This window comes from Phycomyces blakesleeanus (genome assembly GCF_001638985.1).
Source record: "Phycomyces blakesleeanus NRRL 1555(-) unplaced genomic scaffold PHYBLscaffold_8, whole genome shotgun sequence".
Lineage (NCBI taxonomy): Eukaryota > Fungi > Mucoromycota > Mucoromycetes > Mucorales > Phycomycetaceae > Phycomyces > Phycomyces blakesleeanus.
The window spans coordinates 1,268,556-1,287,581 of NW_017265141.1; the positions used below are offsets into that span (position 1 = coordinate 1,268,556).

The 19,026-nt window shown below is 35.0% G+C and overlaps 6 protein-coding genes across 6 annotated transcripts; 3 read left to right on the forward strand and 3 right to left on the reverse strand.

Annotated features, from left to right (window-relative positions):
• Positions 1-297: 297 nt before the first annotated feature.
• On the forward strand, positions 298-1,806 carry PHYBLDRAFT_133033 (hypothetical protein; the record flags this gene model as incomplete). Its single annotated transcript, XM_018429543.1, has 4 exons — positions 298-589; positions 652-799; positions 874-1,423; positions 1,499-1,806. The coding sequence occupies 4 exons, from the start codon at positions 301-303 to the stop codon at positions 1,613-1,615; spliced, it is 1,104 nt and encodes a 367-aa protein (XP_018293067.1). The 3' UTR covers positions 1,616-1,806.
• Positions 1,807-3,696: 1,890 nt separating this feature from the next.
• On the forward strand, positions 3,697-5,706 carry PHYBLDRAFT_144381 (hypothetical protein; the record flags this gene model as incomplete). Its single annotated transcript, XM_018431206.1, has 11 exons — positions 3,697-3,728; positions 3,813-3,878; positions 3,984-4,062; positions 4,133-4,206; positions 4,310-4,381; positions 4,453-4,622; positions 4,687-4,797; positions 5,003-5,136; positions 5,212-5,289; positions 5,434-5,566; positions 5,630-5,706. 11 exons carry the CDS (start codon positions 3,697-3,699, stop codon positions 5,704-5,706), a joined length of 1,026 nt encoding a protein of 341 aa, XP_018293068.1.
• Positions 5,707-6,362: 656 nt separating this feature from the next.
• On the reverse strand, positions 6,363-8,181 carry PHYBLDRAFT_144382 (hypothetical protein; the record flags this gene model as incomplete). The annotated part of the gene is made up of 5 exons (XM_018431207.1): positions 6,363-7,192; positions 7,274-7,528; positions 7,611-7,788; positions 7,918-8,034; positions 8,146-8,181. The coding sequence occupies 5 exons, from the start codon at positions 8,179-8,181 to the stop codon at positions 6,363-6,365; spliced, it is 1,416 nt and encodes a 471-aa protein (XP_018293069.1).
• Positions 8,182-11,368: 3,187 nt separating this feature from the next.
• Positions 11,369-12,820, forward strand: PHYBLDRAFT_133035 (hypothetical protein). Its single transcript, XM_018429544.1, has 2 exons — positions 11,369-11,394; positions 12,021-12,820. Exon 2 carries the CDS (start codon positions 12,031-12,033, stop codon positions 12,679-12,681), a length of 651 nt encoding a protein of 216 aa, XP_018293070.1. The 5' UTR covers positions 11,369-11,394; positions 12,021-12,030; the 3' UTR covers positions 12,682-12,820.
• Positions 12,821-12,940: 120 nt separating this feature from the next.
• PHYBLDRAFT_167355 (hypothetical protein) lies at positions 12,941-14,779 on the reverse strand (the record flags this gene model as incomplete). Its single annotated transcript, XM_018435629.1, has 7 exons — positions 12,941-13,277; positions 13,405-13,605; positions 13,671-13,894; positions 14,020-14,201; positions 14,280-14,505; positions 14,557-14,595; positions 14,699-14,779. 7 exons carry the CDS (start codon positions 14,777-14,779, stop codon positions 12,941-12,943), a joined length of 1,290 nt encoding a protein of 429 aa, XP_018293071.1.
• A 2,390-nt stretch (positions 14,780-17,169) lies between these two features.
• PHYBLDRAFT_144386 (hypothetical protein) lies at positions 17,170-18,179 on the reverse strand (the record flags this gene model as incomplete). The annotated part of the gene is made up of 4 exons (XM_018431208.1): positions 17,170-17,326; positions 17,478-17,574; positions 17,639-17,661; positions 17,902-18,179. The coding sequence occupies 4 exons, from the start codon at positions 18,177-18,179 to the stop codon at positions 17,170-17,172; spliced, it is 555 nt and encodes a 184-aa protein (XP_018293072.1).
• Positions 18,180-19,026: the final 847 nt, after the last annotated feature.

A 19,026-nucleotide genomic window follows, 5' to 3' on the forward strand; every position in this document is an offset into this window, starting at 1 on the left:
ATAAATCAACACACACAAACTCGATTCACCTTTTTGATATTACAGCTCTTTAAATCAATCAATAAATATATATATATATATATTATTCTATAAATAATAAATTTAAATAACTGAGGAGCTTTAATAGAAAACATCGTGGGTTTTTTAGCAGTTTGTCAAATGTTCTCTCTTTGGGTTCCTCTTTAAAAGATCGAATTTGGCTCGATCGCCGTTGTCTGAATCGATCGGAACAGTCACGAGAATATTGGCATAAAGCACAGGGAAAAAAAGAGAGTGAAATGGAATGAACTCTTTTACATCATGACTACCAAAGTTGGATACGAATGGCTATTGAATAATGTTGACTCTCTTCATCGCTTTAGTTGGGATCACGTACAGTCAATCTTGCTAAGCAATGCTCAATCTGCCATTAATGCTTTTCACCGTGGAACTATTTGTGAGACAGTCAAGAGTTGCTTGGAAAACCCCGATTTATTACTCGAGTATTACCGAACTACAGATCCACTTGTTATCTTACTAGTGGTATCGGGGGTATTTGCATATATTCATTATATTGTGTCAGAACTGACAAAGAATTATAGTCAAGTTGGTGAGTGATTTTGTCTGGTAAACGATAATAATACATTTCATACTCATCGTTGTGCATTATAGACAAATCATGGTCCATCTTACCAGCTCTATATGCCTGGCACTTTGCCTTGCATGATTACCTAAACAGAGGTTCATTTCATCCGCGACTTTTAGTCGCTTCTTTGCTTATTACCATATGGGGAGCACGTCTTACATATAATTTTGCAAGGTAGATTACAATACAAACTATTTTAACACGCTCCCACAAGAAAATGCTGACGAAAATAAATATCGGATATGTAGAAAGGGAGGGTATGAGTGGAAGGGTCAGGACTACCGTTACCCTTACATCGCTGAAAAGATTGGTCCTTTGGCTATGGCTATTCTCAACCTTACCGTGATTGCCCCCTTTCAGGATCTCTTGTTGGCTTTGATAGTCACTCCTCTTTACCTCACCAACTTATCTGGTCTATCAAAAGATAACATTGGGCTGACAAATATTGATTTTGCTGCTATTACTCTTCACCTGTCTCTATTGTTGTTTGAAGTGATCGCGGATGACCAACAATTTCTCTTCCAGACACGAAAGCACGCTGTCCTTGATTACGTAGATAAATCAAAGTTGTCTGGTGACTACAAGCGTGGATTTTTGTCAGAATCTGGTCTGTGGAAGTACAGCAGACATCCCAATTTTTTTGCAGAGATGAGCATGTGGTGGACTATCTATCTTTTCTCTGTTGCAACCATTCGACAGGCGGGTTTGACTGAAGTGGTTGGGTCCTATCTAAATTGGACAGTAGTCGGTGCATTTACTTTGACGTTGCTCTTCCAAGGAAGTACTTTTCTTACAGAGGTAGTGTGATGTTCAATAGTAAACAGTAGTAGTACTTTTGTGGGTGGAACTAATACCTTATTTATTGAATCACAGTATATATCTGCTGAAAAGTACCCGGATTACAAAGAGTATCAGCAATCTGTAAACCGATTTATTCCTTGGTTCCCAAATAGATCTATTACTGCCGATGATTCAAAGAAGAATAACTAGAAATTATTCAAGAACACACCTTGTTGCAAGAGACTTTGGTGGAAAGGGATAAGCTAATTTCTCATAGTTGCTTTTATGAATATATCAATAGTATTCAATATATCTTATTTTTGATAGCTGTAAATAGCTTTTTTTTTAAAAAAAAATGAATGAATCCCAATAAAAAGACATTTGGTGTATTTCTTTAATATACTTGTTAGCCCACATAATATTTGTTTGTAGCTTATATTTGTTTGTGTAATTCCAACATGTCTTTAATCCAGCAAGTCTTTTAGATTCTTGATATTTGAAACACCTGTATAGCTTTAAAAATAATGACAAGAAATACCATCCTTTTTTTTTAACAAAAAAAGAAAGAATTAGTTTTTATTTTTTTTGCGAGGAATAAGTTTTTTTTTGTTAGTCAAATATTGCACTGAAAAAGAAGAAATGACTCTCGGCGAATGATATACTTGACTGTCAAAGTAGTTTATCTTTTCTAATAACTATGACAAGGGTAAAACATTTAAACCTCTTGAACAACAACAATAAAATAAGAGTGTATGTGCGGATGTAAGGATGTATTTAGGGCTCTACTAGACAATTATCCCGATAAGTTACAAGATTTACATTTGTTTGTAGCAAACCACATATCTTTTTTTTCAATATGTAAGCAATGAATTATTCACATACGTTCTTTCGGCAGTATTTTAAAATACAAAGTTAATTTCACACACATTGTTTAATCCCCTTGTTGATTTATTTATTTATTTTTCTATTAATCGAATGCAAAAGCCTTGACTTAATAGATCCAGTAAAAGTGCTTGTAATAAACTAGTTAATTGAAATTGGTCTTTTGTACAAAGTACATAACCCAAAGGGAAAGGATATATAAAGGTAATTGGGAGTATATTCTTCGTAAAAAATAAATAAATATTCATTTTGAGGGTTACAATATATAAAGACATATAGGCATCTTGGCTTTTTTTCTGTGAAAGGTGTACAAATAGCCACTCGTTTCAGGGACAAACATGGTCTTCTTTTTTCTTTTCCACCTTCACTTTTACGAATATATCTCTTGTTCTTCAATTTATTAATCCATATCCAAAATAAAATTTCTATAGTATATTTCTCTATTTCACCAATAGAAATCAAGGAAGTTATAGCAACAATTTATTTAAGCTTATTCAAGGGTGAATATCATCTAAAAGAAACAAGATAGAATATTATAATATATTGGAGTTTTTTTTTATGAATCTCATGTTTTGATATGTTTTGAATTGCTGTGAGTTTATTATATGCTGTGTTTTCCCGATTTATTGGTAGTTATATAGGCTTAATGCAGACAACGGTTTAGTGCATAATATCTAAAGTGCACATACACACTCTATGTATATTTAGAAAGAGATATAGATATTAGATTCTACACATATTCTCCTAACCGAATTTACTTGCCCGAGTCTTCATTGATCTTCAATGTCTCCGATCACTTTGTAGGTAAACATTTGTATGTGGATCAATGTGGAGAAAAAAGAAATGTGTAAATATCAAATCCTGCTACCAAGTTTGAGAAAACTATATTGTAAAACACATTTTTCCCATGCCTCCTCTTCTGATTTGTTCTTGACTTATTGGTTAATAAGAGCTGTTTTTTATAGATACATATATACAAATACAAATACACGGACACATATATATGTATATATGTATAGGCAGCAATATGCATGTGCATATATATATATATATTTGTAGAAATATACTGATACTATCGAATTATATAAATGAAGTTGGGAGTATCAAGCCCGCTCATAGGAGATAATCATAGACCTATCGCCAATTTTTCTTTAAAAAGAAGAGAAAAAAAAATTAAGCCTGTGTGAGGGCGATTACTATGGTCATGAATACAATAACTCGGGTGGGATAGCATCACGGAAGATAAATCAGGAATATACGCAGAGGCGGGATGTCTCTGGCATATTTTAAAACAGTCATTATGATGAATATTTCTGGACATCGAGATAAAAAGCCAATTTACTATTAAAGAAACTTTGAGCTTGCCTGACTTTAGCTTCTTTTTCTTTCGAGCCTCATATTTATACAAGATGACCCTAGTTGAAACTGCCTGTATATCAAGGTAATAAAAAGAAAACACAAAAATCAAATGCATATACACCACGATATCTTTATCTGACTTTATCATTGATTTTCTTTTTACTAGTGACGGAACAGAGTATATCATACCAGAACCATGCGTACATGAACAGAAAGTTACGATTCATCACTGGTACAGCACAACATAGCACAACATAGCACAACATAGCACAATAAAGCACAATAAAAAGGCAAAATTTATGCTTTCCTAACAGACATTAAATTGTATATTATGCAGGCAATTACGTGATCTTATTATAGCACGTCAGGACAAAAAAGATGAGTTGATTGTACCAACTGGGCGGGATATTTTTCGAGTAAGAGAGTTTATTGGATGCAAATGATCAACACGGCACCAAACAAAATGTGAATGACCCTACTCTTTAGTACAACTTCCGAACACGAAGTTCCAGCTACCTTGTTAAAGATGTTGGATACGCTCCCACTTGTATGACTATCGGGTAAGATATATCTTTATTTGATTTTTGGAACCAAAAAGCAAAGACTCTTATATATATATGCCCACGCGTGTGTTTTTGTATAATAATACTTTCATATATTTAGTAATGGATACTGGGCATCTGGAGGACAACGAGGAGAATTGACACTCAGGGATATCAATACTGAAAACGAAGTGTAATTATTTTTTGGGTATATTTGTTGTGAAATTAGACATTTTAATTGTTTACTTTCTGATCAACCTCTAGCACCATCACAACAACTCCAAGCAAAACAATCAATAATGGTTTAGCATTTTCCAATCTCAATGGACAACTGCGTCTATTGGTGTCCAATAACGATGCGTCTGTGCGTGTATTTTCCGTACCCGAACTCCAACTATTGCAAACTATTGACTTTAGGACAGCCGTTAATCACAGTAAAACGACAAGGTTGTTTTTTTGACAATGTAGAATGCTAATATTGTTATTCAATGTGTGTAGCCTCCATAAGTCCAGATGAAACTAAGATGATTGTAGTGGGAGACGACAACAAGGTCCACTTGTTTTCAATAACTGCAGCCGGTACATTTGAACCGGTGTCGACTATGGCGGGTAAAGTCTTTATTTATCTTATTTTCTTCATTTATTATATTTTTATCCTTTTGATCTTAAACAAACTGTCCTACTTCTTCTTCTTTGCTTTTTCTTTTTCTTTTTCTTATTTTCATTCTTGTTTCCGTTTATCCGTTCCCTTTCCGTCTTTTTACTGTACTCTTTGTGTGTGTGTGTGTGTGTGTGTGTGTGTGTGTGTGTGTAGCTGCTAGAGATGCAAACTTCTCGGTTGCGTGGAATCACTCGTCAGAAAAGTTTGCAGTAGCAAGTCAGGATGGTACAGTTCATGTGTGGGATATAAGGAGTAGGGATCCTCTTTATAGGTTCGGAGGCGGTAATGTAAGACAGAACCCATTGAAGGTAGCCCACAAAAAAAGACAATAAAAAAGCTAATATCAGAATAATCATACTCAGAGTTCTATCACAAAGGGAGCTGCTCGCTGTGTCAAGTTTACTCAATCGGGTGCAATTGATCTACTGGCATTTACCGAGGTATGTATACCAAAAGCAACGTCAAAAACAACAGCAATAACCACCCTTTACACAATAACATAATATGCAATTCTTTTTCTGACTTGTATATCCATTTGAGTGATAATTAACCAACCTATTATCATTATTATCATTTTGTTTTAGCATGTATCGCACATCAACATTATCGACGCGAGGACATTTAATGCTCAGGAAACAATCCGAGTAGGAAGCTCTGGAGTAGATACGCCCATCACTGGCCTCGCTTTTTCACCAAATAGTCACAGCATGTTTGTTGGTAAAAGTCAACAAGGAACATTTTTTTATTGCATTTTAGGTTATTCTAAACAGCCTTCTTTAGGGATGGAAAACGTAATATTGGAGTATCCGGTTGATACTTCTGCACGTCGTCGATTCCCAAAAGGTGCATTACTATAGACAATAAACATATTTGTCGGCAGCTACAAAGCGTTTGCCGACATACCAATATCAAAAAGCAGTAATTTAAAGAAAACAATAGTATTATTATTATTACTATTACTATTACTATTATCATTATACAGTGAATGTAAGAGTGTGAAATACTCAACTTGAGATTTGCAATAAACAATTATTATTATTATTATTATTATTTTGGAGAAAAAGTAAATGAATAAATAAATGAAAGCCAAAATACGTATATACATCATGACCCTCAATGGACCATGACAGTTCACCACCCTAGTAGTCTAAAATACTATTTGGAACGCGCAAACATATATACATGCGCAAGTACACATACACGTACACGCACGCGCGCACACACGCACACACGCACACACGCACACACGCACACACGCACACACGCACACATGCACACACGCACACACGCACACACGCACACACGCACACACGCACACACGCACACACGCACATGCACACAGAGCTAATAAAAAAAGGAGGAGGGGGAGGGATCTTGGATTCTAAATGACCCTTTGTTTTACAAAGAGTTTGTATTTACACGTACTTTCTTCTTCTGCTTCTGCCTCTTCTTCTTTTTTTTGTCTTGTTGGCGATGGGGAATGCTATTATTTCCGTGGGTTTATCCCATTTGTTTATAATGCCCTTATGCTTGTAACCTTTTTCATCACCTCTCGTTCTCTTTCTGTCAGCAAGTAGCCCTTTTCTCCGCTCCAACGTATCGTACCTCCAATAGGTCGATCATCGACCACTTCTCCCAAGACTAAAAGCTGATACTGCCTGTTTTTAGCAATCGTCTTGGAGTCCACTCGAACTGGCCGCAGTAAGCCATCAGGAATAACAGGCGAATAGTTCGACAAGACTCTGGTGTTATTGCCGGCACTGCAATTATTATTACTACCGGCGTTTGATGTGATATTTTCTAAGTCTGTCCGAGGATCTACATCTGACTGTGAACCTGATTCGTTGCTAGACCCTCCGCAGCTTGGCTCTGGCGACCCAGATTCAAGAGAATCTCTGGTGAGATCTTCTATAGGCATACTAGAATGAATCTGTCCTTTCCGGTTTGAGCGTAACATACGCCGTCCAGGATCAAACATAATCAGGTTGCGGTGACCGTCTTTGAGCATCTCAATTCCAATTACGGTTCTACTATGTCCTGAATGTTGGAGGTAAAGAGGTGGCTGGTCGGTCAGATAAAAGATAGTCGAGGAAGATGTAGAAGATGTAGCATCCTGTACTGGTTTGCTGCTTTCTGGTTTTTTAATTGCGTTTTCAAAATATCCCTGAATCCAGTCAAAAAGTGCATCATGAGCATTGTTGAGGCCAGAGGGTCTGTGGAAATCAATAATAGTGCAGCGGATACCAAGATAAACCAACATTGTGTAGACATCGGTTGCACCGATCCATTTTTCTGTTCCGTATACATGATGATCCAACTGCGATGCTCCTGGAAGATCAAAGCCTTCCAATTAATTCAAACACAAGAAAATAAGCACGATGTTCGATATTTAAATCTATTTAGATAATACACAAATAAATTCACCTTGTCGCCATGCTTCTTCTAATAATATCTGTAATCCAGAGATGTGGATAACATGTTTAATTACAGGTTCATTATCCTCTTGCTGTCGTTCAAGGAAGCTCATCAACATCTGGCAATTTCTGTATCCACACCCCCAGCCAAGATCCATAGACCCAGTAGAGATGTGATCAGTGTATTTACTGGAAAGATACACTGCCGTTGTACTTATTTTCTTGTTTACGCTTACAAACTGTGGTTTCAGACGTGGAATGACACCTAATATACCAATGCACACACACACAATAACCATTGAAATCAGCTCTTTTATCCACGCTCAAAAAAAAAGTAGATAACTTACCTGGAGTTCTGACAGACTTTGGTAAAGCATTGAGTTTGTTCCACAAGTCTAAATCTTTATTGATTCGATTACGGGCCTTGGAAATGGGGTTGATGCTACCGTGTTTTTTATCCACGTGCATATCCACAGATCCTTCTTTTTCCTCGTCTTCTCTGGCAGTTTCCCAAGGCTTCTCTCTCTACGAACTACTATGAGTGCAAATGACACGTGTGGGTGTTTGCTCGCTTATGTATTTATTTATTCTTTTGTTTATTTTCGAGAAATAAAGGAGTTTCTTTGGGTATGTATAGTATGGATCTCTGAATACCTTTTTCGGACTTAGCCCGGCGTTGTTTAATGTCTCAGGCCGCTCAGATAGAATTTGGTTTCGATCAGCCTGATGATTAACCATGTGCGATTGAAAGTCATTTCTTGGAACTATATTCTCAACAAAGCAATATGAGTATTTACCAAAGAGAAGGGGAGAAGAAGAAAAGGACATGGGGTTTCCTTATCATCGTTTGTATTTGATCGTTTAATAACAAAGCCTTCATACTTTGCTGTTTGCAGGATTCAACTGTGCATTGTACATGAGTGTTGTCTAACTCAGCCATTGGATAATAGATTCAAAAAAAAAGGAATAAGAAAAAAAAAGAAGAAGAAAAAGAAGAAAAGTTAAAAACAAGTACTGCGTATTCAGTAAAAAAAAAATTAATAATAAATATATACGTGTGCGTAAGTTTTTTTGAGGGAAAAATTAGTGCAGCTTGTTTGTAAAGAATAATTGATATTTTTTTTTTAAAGAAAAAGACTATCTTATATGTATGTTTATGTTTATTTTTATGAAACATTACCCAATATAACATTTAGCTTGCGTAAATGCTATTTTTGTTAGTAGAGTGACAATGATTAAGTGATTAGGGCAAAAGATTACTAATAATACTAATAAAGAATTGCATTTCAAGTACACCAAGCCCCAAAAGGCTCTTTATAAAACGCATGAATTTAGACTGTTATGGATACTAATTCTTATCTACAAGCCCATGACAACAGCAAATTCGTTCAAAGCAAAGGCATTAAGTTATGTGGTCTCTTCATAAACAATACCTTAAGCCCATTTGAAGACTTTTTTTTCTTTTAAAGAAAACGCACAAGACATGCTGAGTGTTATGTGAATATTAGGAGCCTTTAACAATCCTTTTAATTCTAAAACGTATGCTTAGGTCACTCAAAAACTAACAGAAAGGAGTAATCTAGAATATCACTTTAAGTTTGCTATTGAATACTGCAGTGTATGCAGAAATGAATTTTGTGGTAACGGGTGGCAACAGAATGCGCTTGTTTTTTATTTAGATGGGTTTAATGTTTATGTTTCTCTACTTGAACTGGTCGTTTAAAGTTCATTAATGAGTAATTGAATATACTTCACTCATTTTATTTTTGGCTGTTTTATATTCATATAGATACATTAGTAGGCTGTAATTGCTTAGCGATGATAGTTACTTTACAATGGTTTAACTTATAGTTGGACAATCTTTGAATATCGAATGTGTTTGGGATTGAATTCCAGACAAGTGTATATAAAAATGTTTTGTACCTTTTTAATGTTCAATCTACAGGTGTGCACCCAAACATGCCCTGGTTTCTGATATTTTTAAAGAAATGTTAAAGAGCGTCTCTTCTCCTCTTCCAAGGCTTCACATGTATAAGCTAACCAAAGATTCCCATCTAAAGTTACGTCACTCTACTTCACATACTATTTATTTTATTATTATTATTTTAAAAATAATAATTCCAACACACACACACGATCTCCAAACGATTTACACGAATGGCCATGTAGAACTAATCTTACATCATCTACAGAGTAGCCTAAATTTTAACATTTATTGCTGATCATTCTTAGCATCTGTGCGAAGAGCCGCATTCTTTTTGTTGGTCATTTATATCTCCAATTTCTTTAGAGAAATTTAAAAGATACTGAGAGTGCAAGATTATAATTTGTTATGCAAGCGCGTGGTTCAATCATAAAGCCTTGTTCAAACAACAACAACCTTCGTTACTAGTTACTATCACAGAATAAAACTACAGTATATCCAAAAAATGGAGAATATATACGCTGTCGCTCAATATGATGATATTATTATATGAGAGAACAGGTGTCAATTGATAACTAATATTGTGGTTGAAGACGAAATGAAATAATTGGTAGATTCTTTTTGTCTATGTTCTGGGCCTCTGTTAAATTCTATGGTAATAAATTGAATTTGTATAGTTTGCAAAAGAAGTATCCTACTACAGACGAGTTAAACAAAAATGAAGCTGCATGAAGTTAGTTTTTTTTTTCTGTTGTTGTTGAAAACTTTACAAGAAACAAAAGTAGCTTGATACACATGAGACAAAGTAGATACTAGAGGGCTGGCTGTGAATATTCAGAAACTCGAAATCATATTTACTTTGACTGAATTTTACTACAAGAGGTGATCTCGTAAACTTGATTGGAGTTTCTGAGCTTGGAGAAAACAAAAGTGTCGTTGTGGCCTTTGTAAAAAAAGAAATCCTGCTAATATCTTGAGATTTACGCAAAAGGAAAAGACAACAGAAAGCAAAATAGATCCGCTATCTTACAATGGAAAATAACGAACTTTGGCTATGTAAGACTAAAAACGATAAGGTTACCGTTTCTGACAGCACATGTATAGATACTAGACTGATATAACTGATCAGGAGATCAAGAATATTACTTTCTACATATAGTTGTAAGAGCCCACAACAAATCGATATTTTTTCACAAACGGAATTCTTATTACAAGACTGAGCATAGAGTTGTAAGAGCCGATATTCTTAAAGAGAATGTAATGGCGATAACTCAAGAAATACGAATGTTTAATATCCTTTTGGGTCCTAACGAAACCTGCCTTGCTGTTTCATAGGATTAATGGCAATAAAAATAACTGGTACGTGTAGTATTTAGTTATAACTTTTATTAATTTATCTAATTTTAAGGCCTATATATATCCTATATATTAAGTTTTATACTGCTGGTAATATATGCCCTTTGAAGTTTATACAAATATATTTAAATCGATATCTGACTCCCTCCCTTTGTCATTTATGAGTAATTTACTCAAAAAGCTTATTTTATAATAGAATTAATTTATCACAATTGGTCAGTTTTATGAAGTATATTCTTAATTAAAACACTGCACTTAAAATACTTGCACGTTTGCAGTTTGTAATCCTAACGAAGGGTCTTGTGCTTTTCACTTTTAGAAAGCTATTATTTATTTTTATTCAATGTACTTTGTAATAATAATGGTAAACTTACTTATTTATTATACTAACATATTAGTAATATCAAAGTGAATAATGAGAGCCGCCTCATTTCCAAGTCAAAAACCAAAAATCAAAATAGTGTGTACTGATTAATAATAAATCGCTTATTAATCCTTTGTAATTTGAGTATAACACATATAAATAAATAAAGGTACATTATAATCGGGTAAGGAACAAGCCGTTGTGTATAGTCCTAACGGATAGAGCTATCTGTCGATATTACAAATCAGCCTTTACTTTTTGTTTCTAGCAAATACTCAATAAGATATGGTATTCATATACTTGCTATGCCTCAGATCTTGTGTATTGTTGATGGTATATGAGGGATTTGCTTTGGGTTATGCAGTTAATGGATTTGCTTGGTGGCTAAACTTTTTAAAGACCCGAAGTTGACGGCGGGCGAGCCTGTCTTTAACACTATTGACAAGCCAATTCAAGGTCCTTCTCTTTCTTCCGTACTTTGTTATTGGTAAGTTCATGCCATATCTTTATTATTTTGGTGTCCAGGAATATATAAAAAGGGGATGGATGGCAAGAAATGGAAGATGGATGGGTTGGATGGATGGATGTATCGTCTATTAGCCACCTTCCACCAAAATACACGCAACAGGGAAAATATTGCTATCAGCACCACAACCACAACCAACACCAATCAACCAACAAGTCAACACACCGAAAATAAGAGATAAAGAAAATCAAAGAACAGGAGAAAAGAAAGAGAGATCTCGCATATACTTGATATATATTCTTTAAGATGTTTTTCTTTCTGTGCAAATATCTCTTCTTTCATATTTCTTCAAGTTCTTTGATTTGCTTATCAATACAAATACCTTTCTGGTTAAACTGCGAAAAAAATGAAGACATTTTGAGCTCCTGCATACATTTTAGCCGGCTACATACACTAAAAATTTTATAAAAAAATGACCCTGTTGATGACTAAGATGGCAGCGTTCCATCTCGAATTTTCTGCTTTTCTGCTTCGAGCGGAGCCTTTTCCATCCTCCTTTTTATTGCGACATATTTTTTCCATATTTCCTTCTTGCTTTTACTGCGAGTTTCTTTTTACTTATCCTCTTTTCACTTTAACTCTATCAGGAATATCAAAATGGGTCGCCGTCCCGCTCGCTGCTACAGATACTGTAAGAACAAGCCTTACCCCAAGAGCAGATACTGCCGTGGTGTCCCCGATGCCAAGCTCAGAATCTACGACTTGGGTCGCAAGAAGGCACACGTCGACGACTTCCCCCTCTGCATTCACTTGGTTTCCAACGAGTACGAGCAGTTGTCTGCTGAAGCTCTCGAAGCTGGTCGTATTTGCTGCAACAAGTACATGGCCAAGACCTCCGGAAAGGATTCCTTCCACATGCGCATTCGTGTCCACCCTTACCACGTAACCCGTATCAACAAGATGTTGTCCTGTGCCGGTGCCGATAGATTGCAAACCGGTATGCGTGGTGCTTTCGGTAAGCCCAACGGTCTCGTTGCCCGTGTCAACATTGGCCAGATCATTTTCTCTGTCCGCTCCAAGGACAGCATGAAGCCCGTTGTCATCGAGGCCTTGAGACGTTGCAAGTACAAGTTCCCTGGTCAGCAGAAGATCATCATCTCCAAGAAGTGGGGTTTCACTCCTCTCTCCCGCGCTGACTACGTCGAGGCCCGTGCCGCTGGCAAGTTCAGACCTGATGGTTGCTACGTCAAGTTCTTGCCCAACAAGGGTACTCTCGAGAACTACTTCCGTGAAGTCAGCAGATCTTAAATGCTCTCTTCATTAACATAAAAGTAGTGGACAGAACAATAAAATAAGCAAATCTTCCTTTGGTTGTAATTTCATGTATATTTCTTTTTATTTTATTTTATTTGATGAACAAAATGGACAAGAATATTTTGATGAAGTCAAAAGTTGATATTTAAATATGGATATATATATAGATATATATATATATATGTGTGTGTGTTGTGCTGTGTATGTATAAGAGGGTATACTTTTTGTTTCTTTCTCTTTTTCTCTTAATTTTCTAGCTTTCTTCACCCATACTAGCTAATTGAGAATGTAGAGACAGACCAGGGAAAATTGAGTTTTGGCGGATATTCGTGATCTGATTTGACAGGGTAGGCGTTAGACACTGTCCATCATAGTTAACAGAATGTTCATATGAATTGTGCGGTACAAGAGGCGTTTGTTCATTACAGGGTACATTAATAGCTTCTGAAGAAAAACTCATTTTGCCCACTGGTTCAAAATCGTGCTTAATATCAGGCGACTTCCACTCCTGGACTCCTGGACTGGGCCGGTTTCGATTAGATGTAATGAGATACACACCCATAAATTCAGTGAAACAACCCACTAGGAACCTGTGTAAAATTTCAAATGAAAAAATTATTATTGTGATGAGTCACACAATTGTATCATTGCTATGATACTACAGATCAATGTCTATTATATATTTTTTCTTTTAAAAATATATATATAGAATCTTACCAGCTTATATGCATACAATCTTCATCATCAAAATCGTGATAAATAACAGCACTGCCAACAATAGCAGATATAGTGAACAGAACAAATTGGGTTGGGATAACTGCTGTAGAATCAAAACGTTGGAGTGCTTTACTAAGATACTTAATTTGCATGATGGCTGATGATACCAGAACAATGATCAGGACATAAGATATGGTGTAACTACTCAATTTTCAGAGTTAGTTTTTGAAATGTCACAATTTTTTAAAAAGAAAAAGAAAACATACGTAAATAGACGATAAAGTGTAAGATTAAGGAGAGAAGAAAGACTTTTGGTGGCAAGGACAGTGTAAGCGCCATAGACTGCTACAAGTCCAAGATCGATTAAAATATTCTTCTGGCCATGGCGTGGGGACAGAAGACTGAGTACGAGAATTAAAAGGATTGTAAGGAGATAAAAAACTAACGATCGCGTCTGAAACAAGGCTTCAGTCACCAGTTCAGGTGTAAGCTTTTTTTTTGTTGGTGTATGTTCCAAATGATATAAAGTAAAAAAAAATAGAAAAGAATCCCCAAAAATGTAAGTAAAATATACAGCATATAAACCATGACAGTTTAAATATATCCTTTCTTTACCTTGGTTTCTTTGCTTCTTGAACTAAAGACTACAGCTGCTGCACCTGCCATGGCAAGTAGAATACCCATAAAATCTCGTTTTCTGAATGCCTCGTTGAGCAAAAAAGGTGCCAACATCGCATTGGAAATCAGGGTAGTAGTACCCAAGGGTGCAATAATTGATGCTGGCGCAAACCCGTATGCTAATTAAAATTAAAAAATATTAATAAATAAATAAACAATCAGTATACATATATACAAATTGCCTGAATATTTATTACCAGTAAAGTTGCCAATCTCGCCGCAGATCATTAATAATATTCCTATCCACCATGTCTTGGAATACAAGTAATGCATGTCGTCTTTGATTACTGCTGTATGAATTTCAGGGGAATGATGTCTATTGGCTTGTTCGAGCGTATTAGGGGTTATCTCAGATATTGAAGAGGATGTGCATGAAGAACATGGTGATGTATTATCGAGTTTTTCGACCGACAACTGATTGTGCTATTGATGAAAAAGATGAGTTTTGATCGAGAAATAAGGTGGACGGCTTACAGCTAACTTTTGGACATTGAGTGCAAAGGAGATGAGGATCTATTAAGAACAAGAAATAATAAAAGTTTATAAGTATAATAAAACAATATAATAATGACATGAATCACGAGAAACAAAAATAATAAAAGGATTGTTTGTTTACATTGCCAACGATGGCCAGTCCGATTCCAACCAAGGAATCAACTTCGGTAATTCCTCTTTCAAATGCTTGGGAGGAGGCCATTAGGGTCTTTGTAGAGACAGGTTTTTATGGAATGCCAATAAGCAAAGTGGCTCGTAGCCGGTTGAAAGTAGACAGATGTCTACTGTTAAATATGAAGAAGAATGCATGCAAACCTCCAAGTCCAAAACGTGGATGTTGGTATGGATATGTGTGTATGTGTTACAATGAAAGCCTCTCGTTCTTCATCTACCAACCTATTACACTATTTCTGGAAAGTGAAGTCGTACCTGCTGCAAATTGATGTCGCACTTGTTCAAAAGTGAATGCCGCCAGTCCTAAAAATAAATGTCACCATCTTGGCAAATCAGATGTCGTATTTCAAGGATGCCTTGTTGCACCAGGGCTGGCGTTTTTTGGATTATGTAAAGCATACTAATGTTTACGCCCAAGATTTACTTCTTTAATTACCTATATCATAAAGAGTGTACAACTTTGTATGAAGATAGAAAAGAAACTATTTTTAAATATTTCTGTAGCCAGAAAAGAAAACTCAAATAACAGTGTATAAAGAAAAGTATAGCTTTGGAACATTAGGATCTTATAAATATCATTTGTTCAAATTATCTCAAGGAAACAACAAAATAAAAGGCATTTATATTGGAGAAAAGATAAAGGCTAATGATAATTCTAAAGTTGATTCTAATGTTGGAATTAGAGAGCGAAAACCCGGGAAAGCAAAACATGATTGTGTACCACGCACAGATCAAAATAAAGTGAAATGTGTCCAGCTATTGTTTGAAAATTATCTGATCGACTCTGCATTGTGAATCAATTTAGAATTCATGTTCATGCGACACAGAAATGAATTAGATACTGCAAAAAAGATATAGAAAGAAAAAAATATATTGTTAGCATCTTTGAGGAACACAAAAAGGCCAATTTCACACATAATTTTAAGTAGCCTTTAAAGAAAACCATTTTAGATTTAATTGTTAAAACTTGGCAGTAACCTTGGTAAAAAGATGTTACATAAACCCTTGGCATGTATGTTACATAAACCCTTGGCATATATGTTACAGCAACTGTAATAGTCATTTACAGGATTTAAAGTATCCAAAACCACTCTATATGTCTTTGTGAGAAATCATTACAATATCTCTCTTAAAAAAAGAAGTTCGGTATCTCTAAATAAACATAGAAAAAAAATGAATGAACGCATATACAAAAACAATTCAATTAAACTTAAAAGTGAGGAAAACTCGGTATAGGTGATGCTAAGCATATAATTTGAGATTACTCCTGTACTCACACAGTACTCCACAATTTGGGTTCCAAATTTGGAAAGCTGAAAATCGAAAGTAATAAGCTCGCGTCTTTGATGACTAAACTGTAAGCTACACATTGATACTCTAATTCAAAGATTTTACCCTTTTTTTTTATAAAAAAACTTATAGGAACTTTGAGAATTCATTGAACCTGAAGATAATAAACTCTTAAGTATTGGATAAAAAGTCTATCGAACAAAACATAGATACTTTGAATCTTCTAAGCTTCATCCCCATATCCAAGGTGCGTGTACTTTTTTATACATAGAGTTGCACAAGGCTGGATAAACTACAACGGTTACGCCATTTGTCATATCATTAAATCTTGGCTTTTGAAGGTATGTAGTACTATCTGGACGGATATTTACCATTTTAATATGCTTCAATTTCTTATAGATTGCTACTGCTTAATATTACGCTGTCTAAGTACAAAAAAATATTAGGAAACATAAAAATGTCAATATAGTGAGCCAATTCAAAGAATTCGTTTTTAATTGTTATGTATAAATATGTATGCATCATTATTGTCATATTCAACACTGTAATAAACTGACATAGCCAAGTTATGTAGTTGATAGAGGTGCGACATTAGTGCACGGAAAGAGAAAAAAGCTACACGTTCTATTGTTTAAGGGTACCGCCAGTCAACTACATCCTCCCCTGATTCATTGCTTTGATAAAGGCAATATAACATTAAAGTCTAAAGGCTGAAGGTGCCAAGGAGTTTTGTGGTATGTCAGTCCATTATAGCGTAACTAGTAATGCTAAGCAATTACTTTTACCCTTAAATGTAAATATTTTAAGTATATATCCATTGTACGTATGTTCGTTGTATGTATACTCGTAGTATGTATATTACCCTAAAGAAGAAGAAAAAATAGGCGATTTTAGTGAATTGTTGCAAGTTTTACGGTGTTTAAAGTGTCTTGTAGTTGAATTCTAATTAAGCATCAATTTCTACTCCACCATGTTTTTTGCAGTCAAAGCAAAACATATCTTTCTTGGATTTTTCAACCCATTACAAAACTAAATAGTAAATTTTTCAAATATAATGGCTTACCAGTGGTAGCTTGAGTGGGTCCTAAGCGGTAACCTGGACGGAATGTTTTTTATCTTCTTTGAATTCTATTCAGTCTGTCTCAAACGACGACCCTCCTGGAGATCTTCTTCTGCTTGTCTTCTAGCACTTACAACTTTAATGGTACGGGTAAATCTATTAGGAAAAGTACCATGTTTAAGTCGGTTAATTATATACCAGAAGTTCAGTGCAGCAGCAAGATCTCTATTTCACAAATTATTCTCAAACTCTAACGAAGACATGTCCTCGAAACAATTTTGATTTGGTAAATCTGTATGGATTTATAAAAAGTATCAGTAATAGAAAAAATGATGGCTAGTTGTAATATTCACCTTAGAAGACTATGACAGGTTACAGTTGGCCATTTGGTGGGGCTATATTAGCGAGAGTTTTCGACTTGTTTGAAGGTTCGAAGGGAAAGGTGGGAGCACGAAAAATAGTGCTTGGAGGTACTAAATGTATCAAACAAACAAAGATCAAATTCATGCTTACGAAGTAGATATCTAAATACTACACCATTGGTTGGTTCATGACTATGGCTATACGATACAGACCAGTTTTTTACCATTAATACAGAAGGTCAACTAAATCCAGAACTGACGTTGCTTCCTAGACATTCTTTAGCTTTGGATTGGTTAATATAGAAGGAAAGGCGAAACTTGGGGACTAAATATTGATGGCTGGTTTGAATTTTGGTATTTGCGTAAAATAAGCAGAGTATAGATATAATTACAGTAATATAGGCATAGTCGTGACAATAAATAAGCTCACAATTTTACCTTGTCATTTCTGTTATATAGAAGGCAGTGCTATGATCAAACAGCAACAAAAAGACATTAGCAAAAATATCTTGTGTAATATATTTGTCAAGATCGAAGAATGGATCGCGTGATAACTTGGTAAGAAATATGTATCTCATAAGTGTGAAAGTGTGGGTGACAATTGTGTGGACTTTAGCGACAAGGACTTGTAGAGGTCTAAGGAGGTCTGGATTCCACCCTGTTGTCTTTATTGATGCCTTGACAGTAAGGACTTGGAATGGTGTAGCTTCGTTCATTGTCTTCTAATCCACAATGGACCAGAGATATGAGGTTTGGGCAGTACTTTTGAAAGTGCCAATTTGTAGTGATATACTAAGATATTGAATAAGTATATATGCTGCAGGTCAGTTAATAGATTACTTACAAGAGTAAAGAACAAAGGTATCTAGAGTTTAAAATTCTTGCCTGTCAATTGTGCTGTCTTTTATAGACTTTTTCTTTTATATATCATCTGTGACCTTGACACATGAGAATATAGTACGTAATCAGCCAGATAAATGTAATGATTGATTGATATAAAGGAGAGCTGCCTAAAGGTATTAATCATTTCGGTAGTATTCTGCAAATACATCAAAATAAAATTTAGCTCCTTTTATCTGTATTGGCGTTTTATATTCATTGTTCTGAATTTTGTGTACATATCACTAAAAACTTACTCAGAATATGTGTGGGTGTGTATACTTTATCTTGAAGAATAGTGCATAGCCATTGTATTGCTTGCAAACCTTCTTCAAGCCTTTTATCATAAGAATTGAATAATAATAATAATAAGATGGCAAAGGTAATAAAATTAATATGATTTATTTGAAGGACTAACAACTTTGATACTTCTAGCAGTTAGGCTTAGGGGGATATTCAATTATCATTATCTTGGTTTTTAATTTAAGAAGCCATCACCATACAATAATAACCGTTATTAAAAAAAGATATTGAGTACTATTAATGATCCTTGGCTGATATGTTTTCTTTCATAACTTCAAAATTCATATGTACAATATGCTTGATTAGAGTACCCATAAATACAGTGCCTATCCCCAAATTCTCCACAAGTAAGTTATACTTTTCTAATTTGATATTAAGGTA

What these genes read in the sequence shown, in the direction of transcription:
- PHYBLDRAFT_133035 (XM_018429544.1), top strand. Translation starts at nt 12,031, where the DNA reads ATGGGTCGCCGTCCCGCTCGCTGCTACAGATACTGTAAGAACAAGCCT.